This window comes from Mirounga leonina, unplaced genomic scaffold (genome assembly GCF_011800145.1).
Source record: "Mirounga leonina isolate KUSES-001 unplaced genomic scaffold, KU_Mleo_1.0 Mir_115, whole genome shotgun sequence".
Taxonomy (NCBI): domain Eukaryota; kingdom Metazoa; phylum Chordata; class Mammalia; order Carnivora; family Phocidae; genus Mirounga; species Mirounga leonina.
The window spans coordinates 74,029,603-74,052,499 of NW_023270268.1; the positions used below are offsets into that span (position 1 = coordinate 74,029,603).

Here is a 22,897-nt window from a genome sequence, read left to right on the forward strand (position 1 = left end):
CATATGGTTTATCATTTTGTTCTACTTAGGTAATCCTATTGTTGTTATTATTATTGGTAATCCTATTATTTTTAATTTAGAAAGATTCTAAAGTAAAATACAGAGAAGAATATAATCAGTGCCCATGTATCCTCCACCCAAAATTGACATGGTCGTATTGATTTCATCTCATATTTTCCCCAAATGAAACATGACAGAGTTGAAGTCCATTTTGTTTTTCCCAAAAGCAGCACTATCATGAATTTGGATGTGTAGCTTTCCAGTTCATACTTTTATTGCATAAATCCATAGCCACAAATAACATGAAATGTGTGTTTTGCAGATTTACATAAAAGATATTTATACTCATATATTTCTGCAGCTCCCCTTTCAGTATTTGTACTGTCAAAGTTTGTTGCTCCTGATTTATGTAGTTTTGCTTCATTCATTTTTACTAATGAATGCTATTCCACTGACTGTCTTATACCACAGTTTATCCATTCCTCTACCTGTAGACATTAAGCATGTTGTTACATGTTATAGATATTATGTTTGTTGACAATTTTCTGTAATTATAAATAATGCTACCTTGGACATTCTGTATATGTTCCCTTGAGCACATGTCTAAGATTTCTCTAGGATATGTTTCTAAAAGAGGAATTGTTACAACATGGGATATGTGAATTTTCAATTTTAGTAGATATGCCGGTACCTTTTGGGAGTGGCTGTACAAATTTACTTTTCTTTAGCAGTGAACAAATGTTCCTGTTTCCTCATACCCTCCAGTCACTTCTTGGTGTTACCAGACTTAAATTCTTGTCTCCAATCTGATGGGTGAAAAGTACTAATACTTTATCATTTTCACTTTTAGAAGGTAGATCTTTTTGTATTCTTTTAACCCTATAAAAGTCTTTTCATCTAGTTTCTGGTGAGAAGTTCTTTTTATGAAATAACTGAGAAGTGGGAAACACTACCCCAATTTGCCGTTAATTAAATTGTTTTTTCTAATTTAACATCCTACTATTGACTTTTAAAAGAGTTCTATAGTATTTTCTTACTTGAAAGAGTTCACTTTATTTTTTTTTTAAAGATTTTATTTATTTATTTGACAGAGATAGAGAGCACAGATAGGCAGAGTGGCAGGCAGAGGGAGAAGCAGGCTCTCTGCTGAGCAGAGAGCCCGATGCGGGGCTCAATCCCAGGGCCCTGGGATCATGAGCTGAGCTGAAGGCAGACGCTTAACCGACTGAGCCACTCAGGCACCCCGAAAGAGTTCACTTTAAATTATCAGAACCAGATATTTCCAACTTGCATAATCTGGGTTTTGGGGTCTTTTTTTTTTTTTAAGACTTTTTTTTTTCTTAAGATTTTATTTATTTGAGAGAGAGAGTACAAGAGGGGAGAGGATCAGAGGGATAAGCAGACTCCCCGGGGAGCCTGATGTGGGGCTCGATCACAGGACCCTGGGATCATGACCCAAGCTGAAGGGAGACGCCTAACCGACTGAACCACCCAGGTGCCCCCCCCCCCTTTTTTTTAAGATTTACTGATTTATTTTAGAGCATGTGAGAGTGTGCGCGCGTGCACCTGGTAGGGGAGGAGTGGAGGGAGAGGGAGAGAAGCAGACTTCCAACTGAGTGCAGAGCCCCATGCAGCCTGCACCCATGACCGTGAGATCATGACCCCAGCCAAAATCAAGAGTCGGACGCTTAACCGATGGAGTCACCCAGGCGCCCCTAGACTTCTTTCTTAACCAAATGTTTCCCTTTAAGGAAAGGAAAAATTAGAAGTATAGAGAAAAATATAACTTTTCTTAAAAATCATTTGGAAGAAGTGTCACATGTTACACTACGTAGTAAATGATGTGAATTGTTAGGAGTTCTAGAGATGAAGAAATAGGCGTTTCAGATGGGGATAATATAGGAGTGGTTACTAAGAGATGACCTTTAAAAGTATGTAGTGAAGTTTCTAGTTCATATATGGGAATGTTTATGGCACAGTTTTTCTTTTCTTTTTTAAGATTTATCTGTTTGAGAGAGAGCATGCACGAACGGGGAGGGTAGAGGGAGAGAGAGAAGCAGACTCCCTGCTGAGCAGGGAGCCCAATGCGGGGCTGGATCCCAGGACCCTGAGATCATGACCTGAGCTGAAGACAGACACTTAACCGACTGAGCCACCTAGGAGCCCCTATTGCAGTTTTTCTTAATGTGAAGTTTAAAATTACCTGGATATCCACACAGTAGTGAAATGTTTGCATAGATTATGGTATATCTGTTCTAATATATTTGGCCGTCTAAAAATGTCTTTGAAAAACAGTAACATTGGAAAATGCCTGTAATATGTTAAATTTAAAAATTACAAATCTGTACATGGCGATCCTCATCTGTGTTTTAAAATGTACATTAAAAAGAATTGGAAGCAAACATATTAAAAATATTAAGAGGTTATTTCTGGGGGTGCCTGGCTGGCTCAGTTGGGCAGAACGTGTGACTCTTGATCTTGGGGTCATGAGTTCAAGCCCCACCTTGGGGATGGAGTTTACTTAAAAAAAAAAAAAAAATTAAAGAATAAGAGGTTATTTCTGGATAAGTAGAATTTTTTTCTTTGTATTCCTGTATTTTCTAAGTTTTTTATTGAAAAACACATAAGGTAAGTTCTAGATAGTAGCTGGGGTTAAGACAAAAGCCTTTTATTTTAGTAATACCCCAAATGTAAGAAATACTGTTGTTCACATCTGTCATAGGTAGCATTCCTAGACAATTAAATTAGGCTCCATGAGTTATACCTAGGGCTTTGCTTTGATCTTTGCTAGAACAGAGTGACTGTTCTAAGAGCCCTTGAAAGGACTGAGAAGCAGCACTGGTGGATTCTCCTCTATTTTCAACAGGTTGTTGGGGTGCCAGTTGGGTCTACTCTACCTTCAACAGTGAAACAGGCTGTGGCAATCAGTGGTGGCCAAATCCTTGTAGCCAAGGCCAGCTCTTCTGTTGCCAAAGCAGTTGGTCCAAAGCAAGTTGTGACCCAAGGAGTTGCCAAAGCCATTGTGAGCGGAGGTGGAGGAACCATTGTTGCTCAGCCGGTGCAAGCCTTAACCAAGGCGCAGGTCACTGCTGCCGGCCCGCAGAAGACTGCATCGCAGGGCTCAGGTACCTGATACTGTTGGGGGCCCTTTCAGCAGCAGCTCCTTCTAGACTGTTCTTTGCTAGTGGTTTGATTTGGTTGTAAGAAAACCTGTTAGATTTATATAGCAAGTATATAAAAACATGTTAATCTTTTCCGGGTAACATTTTACATAGAGGTCTGTAAGTAGGTGTATGTGTGTGTGTGTTTTAGCAAGCGCAATAAAAATAGAGGGTATTTCTTGCTACTGCTTTCAGGTCTCAAGGATAATTTTCATTTGACCATATCTCCATTTTGGGTTGTATTCAGACTTAAATTCTTGGGATGGTCGTTTGTCAGCAGCATTTTAAGATACTTGACTAATGCATTCTCTACCAAATAAGTTTAAACACCTTGCATGTGTTTGTTGTTTCTATGAGGGCATGAAAAAGTATACCTAAGACATTAGATACATTTACTGATTTTTGAAGGTCTTAATGAGGCTAAAGAATTGTCGCAGTGAGTTAGAAGGATAGAAGGTAGTGGATGAATCATTATAATGTACATCTGCTACTCATGCTGTATGTTAATTATACTTGACTAAAAAAATTTTAAAAGAAAATGTAGAAACCAAATAATAAATTGAAAGAATAACCAAAATCAACTTTATATAAAACATAAAATAGATTCAGAAGAAAAAAGAGAAAGAAGGTAGTGGATGTCCAAAATAAAGATTTCAGAGGTGATGAATTTTGTTGGTGATGACAAAGTCCACGCAAACAATGAATCATGGAACACTACATCAAACACTGATGATGTGATGTATGCTGATTAACATAACATAATAAAATAAAATTTTAAAAAAGAGTGCTTCAGATGGGTTGGAGGAAGTGATCTTTGGAGTTTAGAAAATGAAGTGCCTGAGAAGCCGGAGAATTAAACAGGTCACTTACAGTGCTGTCACTGAGGATGACCATGGTTGGCGTTAGAGCAAGACTGAGTCGGGAGTCAGTCTTCAGCAAGTGAGGGGAAGTGATTGGGAGTTCAGTAAATGAGAGCAGAGAGGTGAGGGGTAAGGTGGTAGAGCCAAGCGTGAACCGCACAGGAGCCAGCAGGTTTTTTCTTCTGGAATGAAGGGTGATAATGGTCTGAAAGCCTCACTGGAGAGCACAGAGGCTCCTCCCCTAGTCCTGGCCCTCAGACACTGAGGTAAGATTCAAAAAACAGCTTTTAGCTAAGGGTGCTGCTGGGGAAGTCCTATATTTTCAGAGGACTCAGTGTTAATTACCACAAAAAGAGATAGCGTTCCAACAGGTCGAGGTTCTAGAGGGTGTAATGACCACAGCAGGAATTCCTGGGGGTGCCATGAAAGAGCTGGAGGAGGAGGAAGGGCTGAGCAGGTGGGTTCAGATCAGGAATGCAGAGCAACGAGGGGCTGGACTCCAGGTGCTGGTGACTGGCCCGAGAGATTTGCTGAGCTGCACAGTGGTGTGAGGTGGGATGAGTTGTGGCAGTGGTGGAGAGCGCTGGCACTCAGTTTTCAGTCTCTGCTGTTCTGGGGCAGCTTCCAGGGTTCTTGCTTCCCCAGGCTTGCACAGTAAAGGGGTCCTGAGGAAGAGGACTCGTGCAGCTGGCTGGAGGTGGCTCTGTGAGTCCTTTGCCTGTGGTGATGCACGTGGTTCTGTAGGCTTCATTTCATGGAGATTTGAATTCAGAGTAACTGCAGAAATTTTGATGTGTAAGTTTTCACTGAAGAGTCACGTTTAGAGGTTTACAGCCATGTGCAATCGAGAAGTATATTCTAAGAAATACGCGAAAGCCCTTTGACATAGGTGAGACTTTAAAAAGGTGAATGATCATTTCATAGTATACGTGCCAGTTGTTGATTATGGCATTTTTTTAGTTCTTAGAAAGTGAGAGAGGCGAGAAGTCTTGTTTCAAATCCATAGATTCATTCATTACTAGAAATTGATTAAAGGGGCTTTAAACAGATTTCAGGAGGAAATATATATTCATCCATAGATAAGGTTATTATTTCTTTGATTGTCTCAACCATAGTACTTTTGAGAGTAAAAAGAGTCACTGTTCATGATTGGGACATAGGTGTAAAAATGGGACACAGGTGTAAACTGGAACTGTTCTGGGCAAACTGGGGCATATGGTCATCCTGTTTATGTACAAATATAAATTCCTTTGTAATTTATAGCAAGCTCTTCTAGTATGTAAATTATTTTTTGATTAGCAAGATATTTAAGAATATCAGCCTTTTGAGTATTATGTATCTAGGAAAACAAACTGGAGTTTTACTGAAGTTTGTGTTTTTTAATAAGTATTTTACTAATCTGTGTTTTTAATTTTAGCAATAGCATTGCCCTCAGTTCCAATTTACCTTACTGTTTTTCCTCTTTATTTTTTTTCTTTTTGCCCTTTATCATTTTAGTAATGGCAACATTGCAGCTACCAGCCACTAATTTGGCCAACTTGGCAAATTTGCCTCCTGGCACTAAACTCTACCTTACAACGAACAGCAAGAACCCTTCAGGAAAAGGGAAACTGCTGCTGATCCCTCAAGGAGCCATCCTGCGAGCTACCAACAATGCTAGTCAGTCTGTCATTAAATCATTTGGTTCTATGTTCATCTCATCCACCCGAGGGGCAGCTCTTACCTGTTCAGGACGCGTTTCCCTAGCTCTGTGTGGTGGTATGATGGTAGTATTTGCCCACATGGATGTAAAACATACACATAACTAGAAGTGGGTTTAAATAATCATAGTCCTAGGAGGTGACACTGTTATTTTGGGTTTATCCACTCAGAGTTTGGGGTCAGGAAGAAATCACACTGGAGAGGGATGGTTACTGAGGCTGTGCTGGGAGAGAGCTGTCCGTGTGAGCTGTAAATGAAAGTGTTCTTTTCAGTGGTATCTAAAAGCTGGGGATACCTGGGGAGACGGTAGCTGGAAGCCTATGTTCATTTATTTTGGAGGGGATAGGAGTAGGAGTAGAATCAAGTATCTCTCCCTGCCATTATTTAGATGTGCATCTTAAGTTGGCCAGGTTTAGAGATGGAAAGAAAAATACAGGGTCAACCATAGTGTATAAGCCTTAAAACCCCAAGGAAATTAGGTGGTTTATCTAGACTTACAAACTTTTGCTTTGACATATAGAGAAAAACAATTTGGATAGTGTTGGAAAGGAAAGGGAAAAAGGAATTATTTCCCTCTGAATCAGAAGTATAATTGGTATAGCAATTAGGTTCACTAGAAATGAGCCGCCCTTGCCAAATGTAGCGTGTGAGCTAGTCACCATTTTGTTTACTGACTGTAATGGGTGATTTCTGTTCTCTCACCCTGGCATTTTTCCTTCTTACCTAAGCAGTGGTATATAAAAATGAAATACGTAAGAAAAGGACAATGTAAGGATTCCATAATTCACCCAGAGAGCCACTCAGGTTTTAGTTTATGTACATTATGTCACCAAAAGGGAAGTAAAGAGGATCCAAAGGCTTTAAAATAGAATTTAAAAAATTCTCTGGAGTCAGTATCAATATGAGGAAAACACATTTTTTCCAGGGCAGAGGGAGACAGAAAAGAGAGTACTGTAAAATTGCACTAAATTCGAGCAGTGTCACTGAAATTGGATGAGATGCTGGAATGTTTAGAAGCACTTCTCTCTCTGAGCACATTTTAGTCAACACTTGGTTAGAAAATGTCAGTATCAGACTCTTGTCTCCCACAACGAAATCAGAACTCTTATTAAAGCTAAGTCTTCATTGTACTGAGAGCTGAACTAGTCAGATGTCCTTCAGTTGAAAGGAAATCAGTTTCAGTCCTTAATTCTAGGACATTCCCCTTACTCTTTTTTTTTTAAGATTTTTTTAATGTATTTATTTGTTAAAGAACACAAGCAGGGGGAGTGGCAGGTAGGGGGAAAAGCAGGCTTCCCACTGAGCAGGGAGCCCAGCACGGGGCTCGATCCCAGGATCCGGGGTCATGACCTGGGCCGAAGGCAGACGCTTAACTGACTGAGCCACCCAGGCGCCTCGACATTCCCCTTACTCTTGTCGCAGAATAGGTATATTACCCCAGAAAGGGGGGAGAACATAGGAAAGGGAAGGAATGTTGCTGTAAAGGGAACGTCACTCTGGACTCATCTGTTTTTTCCGGTAAGCCTCTTACTACTTCTTGTGAAGTTGCTGTCATTTCGTTGTATTTTCAGACCTCCAGTCTGGCTCAGCTGCGGGAGGCGGAGGCGGAGGAGGAGGCGGAGGCGGAGGCGGAGGAGGAGGAACAGGAGGCACCCAGAGCCCCGCCGGCCCTGGAGGGATCTCCCAGCACCTGACTTACACATCTTACATCCTGAAGCAGACTCCTCAGGTCTGATCGTTTGTGACTGGTATCTTCCAAATCCTTTCGTTATTTAACAACTGCCTTTAATTATAGTGGATTTATCTTTACGACTCTGGGATCAGGAGTCAGTACTAACATTTTAGCCACGTTATAAATCTATATTATTTTGGGCTTGTTTCGCTTTGAGAGAAGGGGATGTAGAGAGACTTAAGTAACTTTTCCAAGATCTCTCTGCTAAGCCCGTTCCTAGAATTTGGATTTAAACCCGGAGCTTTCTGACTCAAAGAAAAATTTTTGCTATGCTGTTGCCTCCTAAATCCATGAGGTAATGAATAGTATTAATAGGCACTTGAAAATTTTCTCTTGGAAGGGAGTAACCAAAGAGATACTATCAAGTTTTGGCATTTGGAATTAGGCTGGATTCATGATTAGAAACAAGTTTCTATCTTCTTTCCCCTTGCTGCTTTTATTTATTTATTTATTTTTAAAAGATTTTATTTATTTACTTGAGAGAGAGAGAGAGAGAGCATGAGACGGGGGACGGTCAGAAGGAGAAGCAGACTCCCTGCCGAGCAGGGAGCCCGACACGGGACTCAATCCTGGGACTCCAGGATCATGACCTGAGCTGAAGGCAGTCGCTTAACCAACTGAGCCACCCAGGCGCCATCCCCCCCTCGCTGCTTTTAAAGTCTTGACGCCTCTCTAAGGAAGGTCATGAAATTTTGGTCTAGATGTTCGTATTGAGAAGGATGGGTAGTTACCAGCCTGAATAATTCAGATTTAAGGACTAGGTTGTAAAGCTTGAGTTTCCAGCAGCCCCCTCCATAACTACTATGCCGAGTTTCAGAAGTGGGGATAGCTATTGCTAGTGACACTGAGAGTGGAGAGCTGTTCTTTTCGGTTATTTTGGCTGAGTTGCAGAATTGACAGAAGGGCATTATATATAGCTTGTAACATGGTACCTTGTGATTTAAAGAGTCAGGGCAAGTCATTTGAACTTAAGAAATTACTGAGTAGGTCTTCTTTGTTTCTAACTTAGGGTACATTTTTAGTTGGTCAGCCATCACCCCAGACATCTGGAAAGCAGCTGACTACTGGGTCAGTGGTCCAAGGAACACTGGGAGTCAGCACATCTTCTGCACAAGGACAACAAACATTAAAAGTCATCTCTGGACAGAAAACCACTTTGTTTACCCAGGTAAATACACACACATATACTCCAAATACAGGGTGGTGATGGCATTTATTTAAACATTTACAGCTTATCTCTTTCCACAAAGAAATTAAGGTTGCATGAGAAAATGAACAATAAAATAGTATAGAAAAATAAGAATAAAATCTTGAGATTCGGGGAAATTGTAAGTAGAATGAGAAGATAAGGCCAGAGAGTTCTTAGATATGCAAACAGTTATGTCCTGTGTAATTAATAGTATTTGCCAAAGCAAATCAGAAGCACGATCAGTTATACAATTCACAGTATTTGTGAGAGGCAAAAAAAAAAATACCTACATAATATTTCCTTGAAAGAAACAAAATTTTCTTGATAACTCATTCTAAAATTTCTCTGGAGGAACTTCTTATAGGAGATTCTGAGTAGTATAATAGCTAATGACAGCCACAGTATCCATATACACTTGACCCTTGAACAGTGCTGGGGTTAGGGGCGCCAACCTCTAACACAGTGGAAAATTCACATAACTGGACTTCCTCCACTATTAATAGCCTACTGTTGACCAGGAGCCTTACTGAAAACAGTCGATTAACACACATTTTGTACGTTGTATGTATTATATACTCTATTCTGACAGTCAAGTAAGCTAGAGAAAAAATGTTATTAAGAAATCATAGGGAAAAAGAAATATTTACAGAACTATTACTGTATTTATTTTAAAAACAAACAAACAAACAAACCCATAGGGGCACCCGACCGGCTCAGTCAGTAGAGTGTGTGACTCTTGATATCAGGGTTGTGAGTTCAAGCCCCAGGTGAGTATGGAGCCTTCTTAAAATAACAACAACAAAAAAACCCACTTAGTGGACCTGTGTAGCTCAAACCCCATGTTGTTCAAGGGCCAGCTGTAAAAAGTAAATGCTGTAGGGGGTTTGGTACATGTTTCTACAGCATTCTTTAGTATAAGCCAAAGAATAATGACTGTGAATTTTAGCTGGGTGAAGGATGTCATAATCACCTGTGGGAGAATCTATAGCTAGATCTCAGAAATTTACCAAACAAAGCAAACAAGGTATGGAAGGATGTAGGCAGTATGATACCATTTATCAAATACAATGCATTTTCTCTGTGTATAAATCAGTAGTTCTTAAAGCATGGAATGTGGATATTGGATTTTTGTCAAATGTTTTTTCTGTGTTTATTGAGAAGATCATATGGTTTTTCTTTTTTTTGTTAACATGGTGAATTACATTAATTTTTAAAATGTTAAACCAAGGTGTGCCTGGCTGGCTCAGTTGGGGGAGCATGTGACTCTTGATCTCAGGGTCATGAGTTCGAGTCCTACATTGGGCATAGAGATTACTTTAAAAACATAAAAAATGTTTTTAAAAAGTGTTAAACCAGCCCTGTACTGGAAAACTCACTTGGTTTTGACATGTTACCCTGTTTTAATGTATTGTTGGGTTTCATTTGACAAAATTTTGTTTAGAATTTCTGTAAGGGTTTCTGTAAGAATTACAAAGAAAACCACAAGTCAGTGGTTTTCTTTGTAATTCTTGTCTGGTTTTGTTATCAGAGTACTGCTGGCCTCCTAAAATGAGTTAGAAACTTTTCTTTCCTGTTCACTTTGTTTTGAAGATTTTATGTAGAATTGGTATTGTTTCTTAACTGTTTAGCGTATACCAGTGAAGCCATAATGGCCTGAAGTCTTGTTAATTGGGAAGGTTTTTAACTACGATTTCAATTTATTTACTAGATACAGGACTATTCAGGTTATTTGTTTTATATTGAGGGAGGTTTGGTAAGTTATGCCTTTAAAGGAATGTGTCCATTTCATCTAAGTGGTTGAATTTACTAGAATAAAATTATTCATAATTTTCCTTTATTATCCATTTAATGTCTGTAAAATCTTTAGTGATTGCCCCCTTTTATTTCTTTTTCTTTTTTCTTTTTCTTTTTAGAGCAAGTGTGCCTGAGTGGGGATTGGGGGGTTGAGGGGAGAGAGACAGAGGGAGAGAGAGAATCTTAAGCAGGCCTCCACGCCCAGCATGGGGCCCACTGTGGGGCTCAGTCTCACAACCCTGAGATCATGACCTGAGCTAAATCAAGAGTCGGATGCTCAACCAACTGAGCCACCCAGGCGCCCCCTCCCTTTCATTCTTGATTATGATAGTTATGCATCTTCTCTTTTTTTTCCTTGATCATTGATCTTTTCATATTCATAGTATTTGGTTTCTTTGAGTACTAATTTCTCTTTGGTCAAATGTGTTTAGTATTTAAACAGATATGAGGCCCCAAAATTCTTTAGGCAGTTCTTTAAAATCTTAGCTTATTTCTTCTTACCTGTTTATGGTTGCAGCCAGTGTAGTGACATTCTCCCTGTTCAGCCACAGCAGAACAATTACCGTTGCTTTTTAATAAGTATTATTTACATAAAGCAATGCACAGATCATAAGTGTACTGTTCAATGAGTGTTGACCAGTGTGTAAACTCATGCAAGCACTATCCCAATCAAGATACAGAACATGTCCATCACTCTAAAACGTACCCTCATTTCCCTTTCAGTCATCATTTTTCTGTTTCTGTCACCATAGATGGGCTAATCTGTCTGTTCCTGAACTTCATGTCAGTAAAATTATATAGTATATAGTCTTTCATGTCTAGCTTCTTTTGTTCCAGCATGTTTTTGAGATTTATCCATATGTGTATCAGTAGTTTATTCTTACGTAGTATTTTGTTGTATGACTTTTATTCTCCTGTTTATGGACATTTGGATTATTTCCAGTTTTTGATTATGAACCATACTGATACGAACATTCTTGTGTAGATCTCTTGTACAGTAGAAGAGCTAGGTCCTAGGGTAAGTATATGTGTCTAAGAAAGTTTATAAGAAACTGACAAATTGGTTGCAAAGTGGTTGTACCATTTGATGCTCCCATAAATAATGTGAGAGAGTTCCAGTTGTCCTGCATCCTCAACAACACGGAGGACTGTCTTCCTTTTATTTTTAGCCGTTTTTGTGAGTATGAAGTGATATCTCATTGTGGGTTTTTTTTTTAACTTTTAAAAAAAATTTTTTAAAGATTTTATTTATTTATTTGACAGAGCGAGACACAGCGAGAGAGGGAACACAAGCAGGGGGAGGGGGAGTGGGAGAGGGAGAAGCCCAGGACACTGGGATCATAACCTGAGCCGAAGGCAGCTGATTAATGACTGAGTCACCCAGGCGCCCCCTCATTGTGGTTTTAATTTGCATTAGACTCCAATGCAGATTATGCCATGGCTGCTACTTCTGGATTCTAATCATGGCCCCTCCAGTTACTGTGTGACCCTGGTAAAATTACTGAGCTTAATCTCTTCCTCTGTAAAATGAAACTAAAATCTACCCTATAAGGTTTATGAAAAGATTGAATGACATAAGGTATGTAAAAATGCTTTCTGCTATTCCTGACACAAAGTAACTCCTTGGGGACTGAAGAATGGTATCTGCTTGTGGAGTGTATTAATTTGGGCACTAAGCAGTCATTTGGGCCAGGGGTCCGCACACTATGCCCAAGGCTCCCTGTTTTTATAAATAATAACTTACTGGCACACAGCCACCCCCATTTCATCTATAACGTAGAGCTGAGGAGTTGAAACCAAGACCATATGGCCTGCAATGCTGTACATGCTTATACCGTTCTCAGAAAAAATTTGCTGAGCCTTGATTTAACCCACTAAAACTATAATTTGTTGAATGGTAGTAAAATGCTCAGCCTGTATTAGCCAGGAGCACTTAATGTACCCATTTAAATCTGGCCCATCTTGTTTAGATTTTCATGTTTAAAGATTACATATACATTTAAGAGTGTTTTGGACTCACTTATTTTGATAACACATGACCTGGTATCTTTGAAGTCACTGCTGCCAAATAGTGGCTTACAGATGCATTCATTTACTTGTTCTACATTAGGGGTAAAGGAACATCTGTACGTAAAAAGTCAAACTTGAGAGCTTATTGGAAAGGTGCATAAACACCTCATATGGTGACTCTTTCTTGGCTCTGCTCTAATTCTTGGGCCCAGCATAGGTAAAGAATAAATTGTGCCTGTGAACCAGGGCAACATTATTACTTCAACCCATTTTGTTTCTGCAGGCAGCCCCTGGGGGACAAGCATCGCTAATGAAAATATCTGATGGCACACTGAAGTCTGTGCCAGCCACCTCACAACTCTCAAAGCCTGGAACCACAATGCTGAGAGTGGCAGGAGGGGTTATCACAACTGCCACTTCCCCAGCTGTGGCGCTCTCAGCAAACGGTCCTGCCCAGCCGGTGAGGATTAGCATGACAGTAGAAAACCATAATGAAACATAAAGTAGTAAAAATATAGGATATTTAGCAGGTATACCAGTGGGTCATATTTATCTTTTTTAAAAATCTGAAATACAGTTCACATGCCATGAAATTCTCCATTTTCAAGTGTACATTTCTCTGGTTTTTATTATATTCTCAAGGTTGTGCATTCGTCACCACTCTCTGTTTTAGAATGTTTTATCACTCCTAAAGCAAACTCCATACCCAGTAGCAGTCACTCCCTGTTCCCTACCCCCCCTTGCCCCCCGGTACTAGACAACCACTAATCTTTCTTGTGTCTGGCTTCTTTCTCATATTCTCAGGGTTCATCCGTGTTGTACCGTGTATCAGTACTTTATAGCTGAATGGTCAATATCCAATTTTATGGCCATACCACGTTTTGTTTATGTATTTATTAGTTGACGGACATTTGGGTGGTTTCTACATTTTTACTATAATGAGTAATGCTGCTGTGAACATTTACGTTCAAGTTTTTGTATAATCATATGTTTTTGGTTTTTTTGGCTACATATGTGGAAAAGGGATTCCTGGATCATATTGTAAACTGTTTAACATTTTGAGGAACTGCCAGTTTTCCCAGACATCTGCACCGTTTTAGACTCCTACCAGCAATGTGTGAGGGCTCCAATTTTTCCACATCCTTGCTAATGCTTGTTCTTGTCCTTTTTTGTTGTTGTTGTTAAGCCATTCTAGTGGGTGTGAAATGATATTTCCTTCTGGTTTTGACTTGCATTTCCCCGTTAGCTAATGATACTGAGCATCTTTTCATGTACTTATTGTCCATTTCTGTATCTTTTTGGGAGAAATGTCTCTTCAGATCCTCTGCCCATTATTTAGTTGGATTATTTTTTTATTATTGAGTTTTAAGTGTTCTTTAGATATTCTAGATATGAATCTCTTATGAGATTTGCAAAAACTTTCTCCCACTCTGTGGGCTGTCTATTCACTTTCTTGAAGGTACTCTTTGAAAACCACAAAATTTTTTAATTTTGATGAAGTCCAGTTTATTTATTTTTCTCTTATTGCTTATGCTTTTGATATAGCTAAGAAACCATTGCCTAATCCAAAATTACAAAATTTAAGCCAATATTTTCTTCTAAGAGTCTTATAGTTTTAGCTCTTACATGTAGGTCTTGGCTCCATTTTGAGTTAATTATTATATGGTGTGAGGTAGGGACCAAACTTCATTCTTTTGTATGTAGATAGCCAGTTAGTCCAGCAACATTTGAAGGCTCTTCCCCCTTGAATTGTCTTGGCACCCTAAGGTCTTTTTGAAGCCGATTTTGCTTGCTTTTCAGGCTTTATCTCCTCCTACTGCCTTTCATATGCCTATTCATACCACTCTTCTTTGTAGTTCCTTGAGCATATCATGTTCTTTCATGCCTCTCTTTCTACCGTCTATCTTCTGCCAACTTCTGCCAAGAAACATTCTTTTGTCTCTCCCTTTCCCTGTCTTAAATCTTGAAGATTCCCCTGAAGTGCCATATTTGTACATGAAGCTTTCCCCGGTACTCTCCCCTCCGCATCCCTAGACAGAAATAGTAATTTTCCTGTCAGTCTTAGTAGTGCCTTGTGCCTGCGCCTGTGGCAGCACTCCTCACAGTTTGGTAGCCCTGTCCTCCTGGAGGGCTGTTACCTCTGGGCCCTAGCGTTTAACACTGTGCCTGCGTGTGGTAGATGTTGCTTGGTTGAATGAGACAGATGTTAAAACATTAGATTGAGTTTTTAATAAAACTCATCTTATTTCACTTTTGTATTCTGAGATGATGTCCTTTTTTTGGTGTTGAAACATCCTTTTATAAATAGGTGGTGAGGGTTTTTGGGTTTTGTTGTTGTTGTTTTTAATGTGGTAACCCTCTGATACCTCCTTGTTTTAAAACTGAAAATTTTTTCTGGTCCATGAACTCTAAAAGTGTAGGAAACACTAACAAGAGAGGCAGTCTTTTTAAATGGCATGGCATTTAATAGGTAGGTAAAAATAATAGCTAATAGAGAATATTTATTGAATATACTACATGGCAGTCACTGTTCTAAGTAAGTTACACTGCTTTCTTCTTAATTTCTACTATTTTGGGCCCTATGTGTGAGCAGTCGGAAGGAACAACTCCCAGTTCATCGTCTGCTATCGGTTCTGTTGTGAAAACTTCTGGGCAGCAAGCAGTGTGTGTGAGCCAGGCCCCCGTGGCAGCCTGCAAGGCCGCTGCTCCCTCCGTCATCAGCGCCACGTCCCTGGTGCCCACGCCAAACCCCATCTCTGGGAAAGCCACCGTGTCAGGTCGGTTGTATCAGAAGGACATTCTTTCTCTCTTCTGTCTTTGGGCTAGAATATTTTTGGAAGGTCTTAAACGATATTTTGTATAGTAAGTTGTTAAAAATAATTAACTCAGCAATATTTTCCATATGGCTGCTTTTTTGATAATTTATTCTTAAAATCGACACGTAAATCCTTAGTCTGAAATGGTTTATGGATAGAATAAGAATTTTTAAATGATACAATTTTAGCCATCTGGAGCTCTGTGGAGTATTTTAGCTGCTTTCATCACGTAACTTTGTGGAGAACTGAGTTTGCTCTCCTTACATTGCCATTTTCTTTTCTTTTTTTTTTTTTTTTATCAATTTTGAATGGAACACATTATAAAACATACTTTCATAAACAAAGTATATAAAATATAAATTGGCCTTGATGACTCCAAGTCGTGATTTTTGACATTAGGTACTAGATTGGGTAGTATTAGAGTGGCATGTGTGCGGTCTGGTAATATGGGTGACATCTTTGTGCCCACACCAAATGGCCCCAGAAGAGTGTGCCTTTCACTTCTTTGGTTAACATACAGCACAAATCCTGAAGCCAGATTGCCTTAGTTAAAATAACTTGCTTCGGTTTCCTTGGCTGTAAAATAAGCTTGATAATAATACGGACCTCATACAGTTGAGAGGATTAAATGAATCAATATGTAAATGCTTAGACTGTTGTCCGACATATGGTAGCCGTTATATAAATAATTGCCGCTATTAGCATGTTTAGTATCCTTGTCCACATTTCCTTGAATTCTAAAGTTCAAAAAAGCTGTGAAAATCAAAGGTGTTTTTTTGTTTCTTGGTCTGTGTGAAAATTTTAGTGTGAAATCTGACTTCCATTGGATAAGCTGTTTATACGACTAAATATGAATATTTGTGTTTTGCCACAAAAATACTAATGTGCTTGATTACATTGTGCTGCCCAGATGCCAGTGGGCTGGTATAATATACAACATTGCTTCTCAAACTTGAAAGATCAGCTTTGTTTTTCTGCAATCCACCACAGACAGATACTCCCGTAAAATACAATAACAATGTCCTAGCAGTGTCCCAGTGTTAGAAAAGTTTCTGAACACTCTTCGCTTCTGTATTACCTTATTGCAGATTGTTACCAGCTTACCGGCTGGCACTGATACACAGAAGAAGCTAAGTATTACTGAGATACATGTATACACACATAAACATACGTTAATACATGCATACACATACGTACCTTAGTACCTTTGGATAAAAGATTGTGAATATTTTTATTCTTATTGCTATTACTACATTTCATACGTGTCTCCAAGCCCCCATGTCTTATTTTTTGGGTAGTTCGAGACCAAAAGATTAAGGCTGGTAGTTTTTCCCATGACTTCTACCTCCCAGTTACCATTGACCAAGTTCTGGTATAGGGAGTGCTGTTCTCTGCTCACAGAATGTTCTCAGGCACTGTGTTAGGACTGGAGTAGAAATTGTAGAAATAGAGGATTACTTTATGAGAAATAAATGCCCTTTCCTTTTCTTTTTTTAGAGAGAGCTCAAGCGGGGGTTGGGGGTGGGGCAGTGGGAGAGGGAGAGAATCTCCAGCAGACTCCCCACTGAGCGTGGAGCCCGGTGCAGGCTTGATCCCACCACCATAGATATGACCTGAGCTGAAGTCAAGAGTCGGACGCTTAACCAACTGAGCTACCCAGACACCCCTGCCTTTCCCTTTTCTTTTTTTTTTTTTTTTCATTTTTGGATTATTTATTGCACATGTGTAGAAATACAACTGGTTTTTTTTTTTTATATTCTTATGTTAATCCCCATACATTACATCGCCTTTTCCTTTTCTAATTAAGTTTTTAACATGAAGTAAATGAAGTCTCCTGGCTTTAAGTTCTTGTTTCCTGAGATGCTGCTGCTGAAACTTTCTATGTATAATTTTTTTTTTTTTTTTATGTATAATGTTTTCATAGACAAACCAAACTATTATCTGCTGCCCGTTAATTTTTCATGTATATGTCGACTCTATTTTTACTGAGGTAATTAATTTTTTAATTAAAGTGTGTGCGTTAGGGAGTATTTTGAACAAGGTCACTGTTGTGACTAGAGCAGGGTGAGCAGGGGAAGGAGTATTGGGACATAAAGTCAGAGGATGGGGGCCAAATCACATAGAGCCTTTGTAGGTCATGTTAAGAACTTTGACTTTTACTCCAAGGGAAGCCATTGGAGGATTTAAAACTAAGGCGTAACATGATTGCCTTACCTTTCAACAGGATCACTGGCTGCAGCATTTAGACTAAACTGTGGGGCACAAGGTGGAAGCAGAGAGCAGACCAAGAAGTAGACACTAAGAAAGAAAATTCAGTGGTGTATCAGGGAGTCCTGGCAACATCAGACTAAAAGAAGTACCAGAAAGAAAACAGAAGATAGTGGGAAGGAAGTGATCCGAGAGAGGAAACCGTTTATCTCAGGATTGAAGGGACAGACTTCCAAGCTCAAAAGCACAGTGTGTGATACAGCAAATGAAAGACGGCTCACATGGAGGCAGAGTTTGTTCATGAAATCAGAACACCAGGGGCAAGGAGAAGGTCTTACAAGCCGTCAGAAGAAGAAACAGGGAAGTTCAGAAATTACATTATTATTGGGCTTCTCAGCAGTGCTGGAAGCCATGATCCTACTCTTCAAAAGTCTAGGGGAAAATGACTTCCAGTCAAGAATTCTGTCGTCAGCCAGATCATTCCTGAGAGTGAGGGTAGAAATATATTCTGACAGGCAAAGTTCCATTTCCTATGCTCCCTGTCTCGAGCCATTACTAAAATAAATATTTTTTTACCAGAGTGAAGAGGTGTAGAGCAAGAAAGAGGAGGAAATGGGATCCAACATGGAAGGCAAAGGGAATTCCAGGGTCATGGTGAAGGGTGTCCCAGGATGGCAGCCAAGGACAGAGTGGAGCAGATCAGGGAGCTGGGGAAAGTTATCTCTTAGACGGAGTGGAACTAGAAGTTATCTAGGAGAGCTGACCATAGGGAGAATTATATAAGGGGGGGGGTTGTAGCATTTCTGAAGGAAGTGGGGAGACTTGGTAAGAGGTTGAAGGAGAACTAAGAACTGAAAAAAGAGGAGATATCTCCAGAGAACAAAATGGAATCTCAGTGTTATATGGTGTTCTTTGGATCAGCAGAGAACAGTACTGGTGGCTTTAAAATACCTATATCTACTCTAATAGCAAGTCAGTGTGTACCATCAAAATGTTACATCAAAATCAAGGCCTACAGTAGACACAGTCTTTTTTTTTTTTTTTTTAATTTATTTATTTGAGAGAGAGAGAAAGAGAGCACGTGAGAGGGGGGAGGGTCAGAGGGAGAAGCAGGCTCCCTGCCGAGCAGGGAGCCCGATGCGGGACTCGATCCCGGGACTCCAGGATCATGACCTGAGCCGAAGGCAGTCGCTTAACCAACTGAGCCACCCAAGCGCCCTAGACACAGTCTTTTAAAGTTACTGGGATAAGTATTAAAAGAAAGAGCCAAAAGGGTTGAAAGTAGATGCTGCTGAGGAACTACATGAGGACAGGGAGGTGGAGGAAAGAGTGGCTGTATTTAATTAAAAACCTTGTTAGCACTTTTTTACTTTTCAGCTGATAAGCATGTTATATTTTGATAAAAATAAGGATTTTAAAAATATGAAAAACCAGGTCATTGTTGTCTGTGAGGGCACATCTCAGAACTTACCACCTGACTGATTTCACACACATCTATTCCAAAGAAAGATTTTCTTTTTTATTTAAGGCTTTGTTTCAGAAAGTGTGTAAGATGATTCCTTTCCTTTTACTCATACCTGCTGTTTTCCATTGCCTTAAAGTATCTTGAGCCTCCAATCCTATGTTTTTGTTTTTTTTAGAGAGAGAGAGTGCACGTGTGAGCGGTTGCGGGGGGTGGCGGGGCAGATCTTAAGCAGGCTCCCCGCTGACCGCAGAGCTCGATCTCACCACCCTGAGATCATGACAGAAGCCAAAATCAAGAGTCCGATGCTTAACTGAACCAGCCACCCAGGCGCCCCTCAAATTCTGTTTTTAAGTAGTTGTTATGTGACAGCATGTATTTATGTTGTGTTTTATGTGCTGTCTCATGATAAAAGCCCTTTGTCGTTTTTTACCGGCCCTCTGAATGCCTCCAGTAGTGTGTAAGGGAAATGGGAGTATGAAAGTTACCCCTAAAGGAAAATGGGAGAGGATGACCCTTTCTAGAATGGTAAGGGGGGGCGCGTCAGGCTGGCTTGGTCAATTGAGCGTGCTACTCTCGATTTTGGGGTCTTGAGTTTGAGCCCCACATTGTGGGTAGAGTTTACTTTAAAAAAAAATAATACATGGAGAATGTCCGATGTTTGGAAAATAAGAGCTGCACAGAGGTAGAAATTAGAAGGTGTGGTGAGTACACACATTTTCAAAGTATTCGATCTATAGGGATGGTGTGAGCGGGACACAGATAAACTGGGACCAGATTAAAGTGGACTCTGAATACTCTGAAACTAATTTTGGAAACATTCTCTAGGCAGCCAGGAGCCAGAGAAGGTTTTTAAGTAGGAAAATGACAGTTCTCCAAATCAGAATATAAAATTTTACATCCAATTTGTGCCTATCACAGCTGGATACAGAATGAAGAAATTGTCATAGAAAACAGACATGGAAAAGAACTATCTTAAGATGTTAATACTGTTGTCTCCACCATTGGACTCTGGGTGACCTTTTCTTTTTTTTCTATTCTATTTTTCCAAAAATTTCTCTTACTTTATGATTGTGGGGCAAAACTCAGTCCTCACTGTCACATCATTGTTTCATTGTGAAATCTGGCATATCCATTGCTTCCCGCTCTGTTTATCGAAGGGGTAAATGTCCTAAGACCTTCCTCCTGTGAGAAAATGTGACTGCTCAAGAGGGCAGGACTTTAAGGAAGCATCTGATCTTCAGTTTGGCCTTATCTTCCAACTTGTTTTAGGATTGCTAAAGATTCACTCCAGTCAATCCACTCCCCAGCAGGCTGTCCTGACGATCCCCAGCCAGCTCAAGCCACTCGGTGTAAATACATCCGGAGGTGTACAGACTATCCTGATGCCTGTGAATAAAGGTGAGTCTGTCCCCTTGGGGCATGCGGGCCTCCACCTCCGGGCGGGCCGCGTGTCCCCATTCTGCCCGCGGCCCCTCCCCGTGCCGTCTGCCCTTTGGCCATCTGCTCTCCTTGGCGTTTTGAACTCTGGAGCACCAGCTCTCGCACTGAACGTGAACCCCAGATGACCCATTGGTTTCTAAATAGCTCCCCGTTTCTAAAGTTGAGTAGAGGGGGAGCATTTTAAGCATTTATGAGAGTTCCAGGCTAATTGGATTTTTATTTTCTTAGTGACAAGCCCCCATTTCCACAGTTGAAGATCATAGCTCAGGTACCCTGTTCCCGTCAGTAAACAGCCAACTTTGTCAAATCACTATATTAAGTGAGGACCTTTTGAATATTGTACTGAAATTGTTTTTGTGCCATTCGTCTAAAATGAGGCCATCACCTGGGAGTAATAATTTCTATATTTCTTACATCCTCTCCTTTTTTTTTTTTTAAACCTGTTAGTGGTTCAGTCATTTTCTGCCAACAAATCACCTGCCGTTCTGCCTGTAGCTGCCCCAACTCCGATTATCCCCAGCTCTGCTCCAGCGGCTGTTACAAAAGGTAGGGAGTTTCTCATGGTATTTTTGCCTGCAAGTTTTGTGTAAGACATCATTGTAACCTGGGTGCCTTGAATTTCAGCCTGTCTGAGTCAGTCACGTCAGAAATACTTACCGAGTGTTTATATATAGACTTGACACTGAGGGAAACAGAGATGGGTAAAGGATCATCTGCACTTTAAGAACTTATAAAATCAGGGGCGCCTGGGTGGCTCAGTTGTTAAGTGTCTGCCTTCAGCTCAGGTCATGATCTTGGGGTCCTGGGATCGAGCCCCGCATCGGGCTCCCTGCTCAGCGGGAGGCCTGCTTCTCCCTCTTCCACTCCCTCTGCTTGTGTTCCCTCTCTCGCTGTGTCTCTCTCTGTCAAATAAATAAAATCTTTAAAAAAAAAAAAAAAAAAAAACTTCAAATCAGGTTGAAGAGAGTAGTAGTAGACCACAAGCAGTGATTGATAAATGCAGGATAAGTGATCTGGAAAGTGAATGCTGCAATATTTCAGTCTAGGATGTCTGCTCAGGGTTGGTGGGGGTATGGAGGGGGTAGGAATTTTTATGGAATATGGATTATAACCTGGACTTGACTGAAGTATTTTGAGGGAGCAGTAGAGACAAAGACTCAGAGGGCTTGTTTGGGGAAGTAAACCAATTAGGGAGACTCATCTGGGGTGTATAGTTGTGGTAAAGGAGCTTCAGGTAGGGCCAGGTTTTGGCAGGCTGGCAAGGGGGACATTTCTGACCACTGAGTAGATTGAGATGGTGTGGTGGGTTAAAGCAGCACACTGTGATGTCTGTAACATCTAGAATACTGAGAGCTGCCGTGTGCTAAGAGCCTTGGGAGTACCAGGCACCACGCTGGCTGCTTTATGTAGATCACTAATTATCACAAGGCTTCCAGATAGCTCTTATGCCCATTTTGTAGATGAGGAAACTGAAGTTCGGAGATATGAAGTATCCACTTCCTAAATCTTGAAAGTTAAAAAGCAGTGCAGTCAGGATTTGAAGTAGTCTGCTTTTCAGACATGCCAGATCTTTCACACCAGTCTTGAGAAAAGGTGGATTTGTAACTTAAGGCGTGACCAGCTAAAATGGGTTTGCTGATTACAGTCCCCTGCCTGTTTTTTAAATAAAATTAATTGGCACCCAGCTATTCCCATTTATTTACATATGATCTGTGGGTGCTCTGCCAAGTCCAAGTTGATAAGTTCCAGTCGAGATCACTGATTGGTCCTTTATAAGAAAAGTTTGCCAACCCCTGATCAGAAGGTAGCTGATAAAAGAACTTGTATTAGCCTGGACCAGCATTTCTCCTCAATAATGGTTCCATTTCATAGGCCTTCCTCATGCAGATTCGGATTCAGTTCATTTTGGACTGGGGTCAGAGCATCTCTGTATTTGAATTGTGATAAAATCTTGTATATTGAAATGCAAAGGTACTAAGCATGCCATTTGATGAACTTTGTTATAAACCCATGTAACCCATTTTCCATTCAAGATACAGAAATTTTCATCACCTTGTGCCCCTTCCTGTCAGTTCCCAACCCCCATAGGCAACCACTGTTCTGATTTCCCTTACAGTAGATCAGTTATGTCTATTTTTTTAACTTTATATGAGTGGAAGCACATGCATTTTTTTATGTCTGGTTGTATTTATTTACCATAATGTTTTTGAGATTCATACATATTGTACCTGAATAGTATTCCACATTGTAGGGAATACACCATAATTTGTTTGTCATTTCTCCTATTGGTGGACATTAGGGTTGTTTCCAGTCTGGGGCTGTATGTACAAGTCTTGGAGAACATATGCTGTCCTTTCTATAGTAGAATAGCTGTGTCAACCTGAAAATGCTAATTCTATAATTCCGTAGTTGTTGGAGGGCCAGATTAATGTGAGTACACTTGTACCTATAGAACTGGAGTATCTGAACTTTTTCTAAGGACTTCCTTCTGTTTCTTGAAGTCTTGGAATCACTAGGGATT

General features: G+C 40.2%; 1 protein-coding gene across 1 annotated transcript in view; it reads left to right on the forward strand.

The window, feature by feature from the left end:
- Positions 1-22,897, forward strand: part of YEATS2 (YEATS domain containing 2) — a 105,786-nt gene that overhangs the window by 69,381 nt on the left and 13,508 nt on the right. Inside the window, 8 exon segments of the mRNA XM_034999685.1 lie at positions 2,867-3,125; positions 5,519-5,680; positions 7,294-7,451; positions 8,464-8,622; positions 12,731-12,907; positions 15,041-15,224; positions 20,206-20,334; positions 20,824-20,922. Of these exon segments, the coding sequence (XP_034855576.1) occupies positions 2,867-3,125; positions 5,519-5,680; positions 7,294-7,451; positions 8,464-8,622; positions 12,731-12,907; positions 15,041-15,224; positions 20,206-20,334; positions 20,824-20,922 (1,327 nt within the window).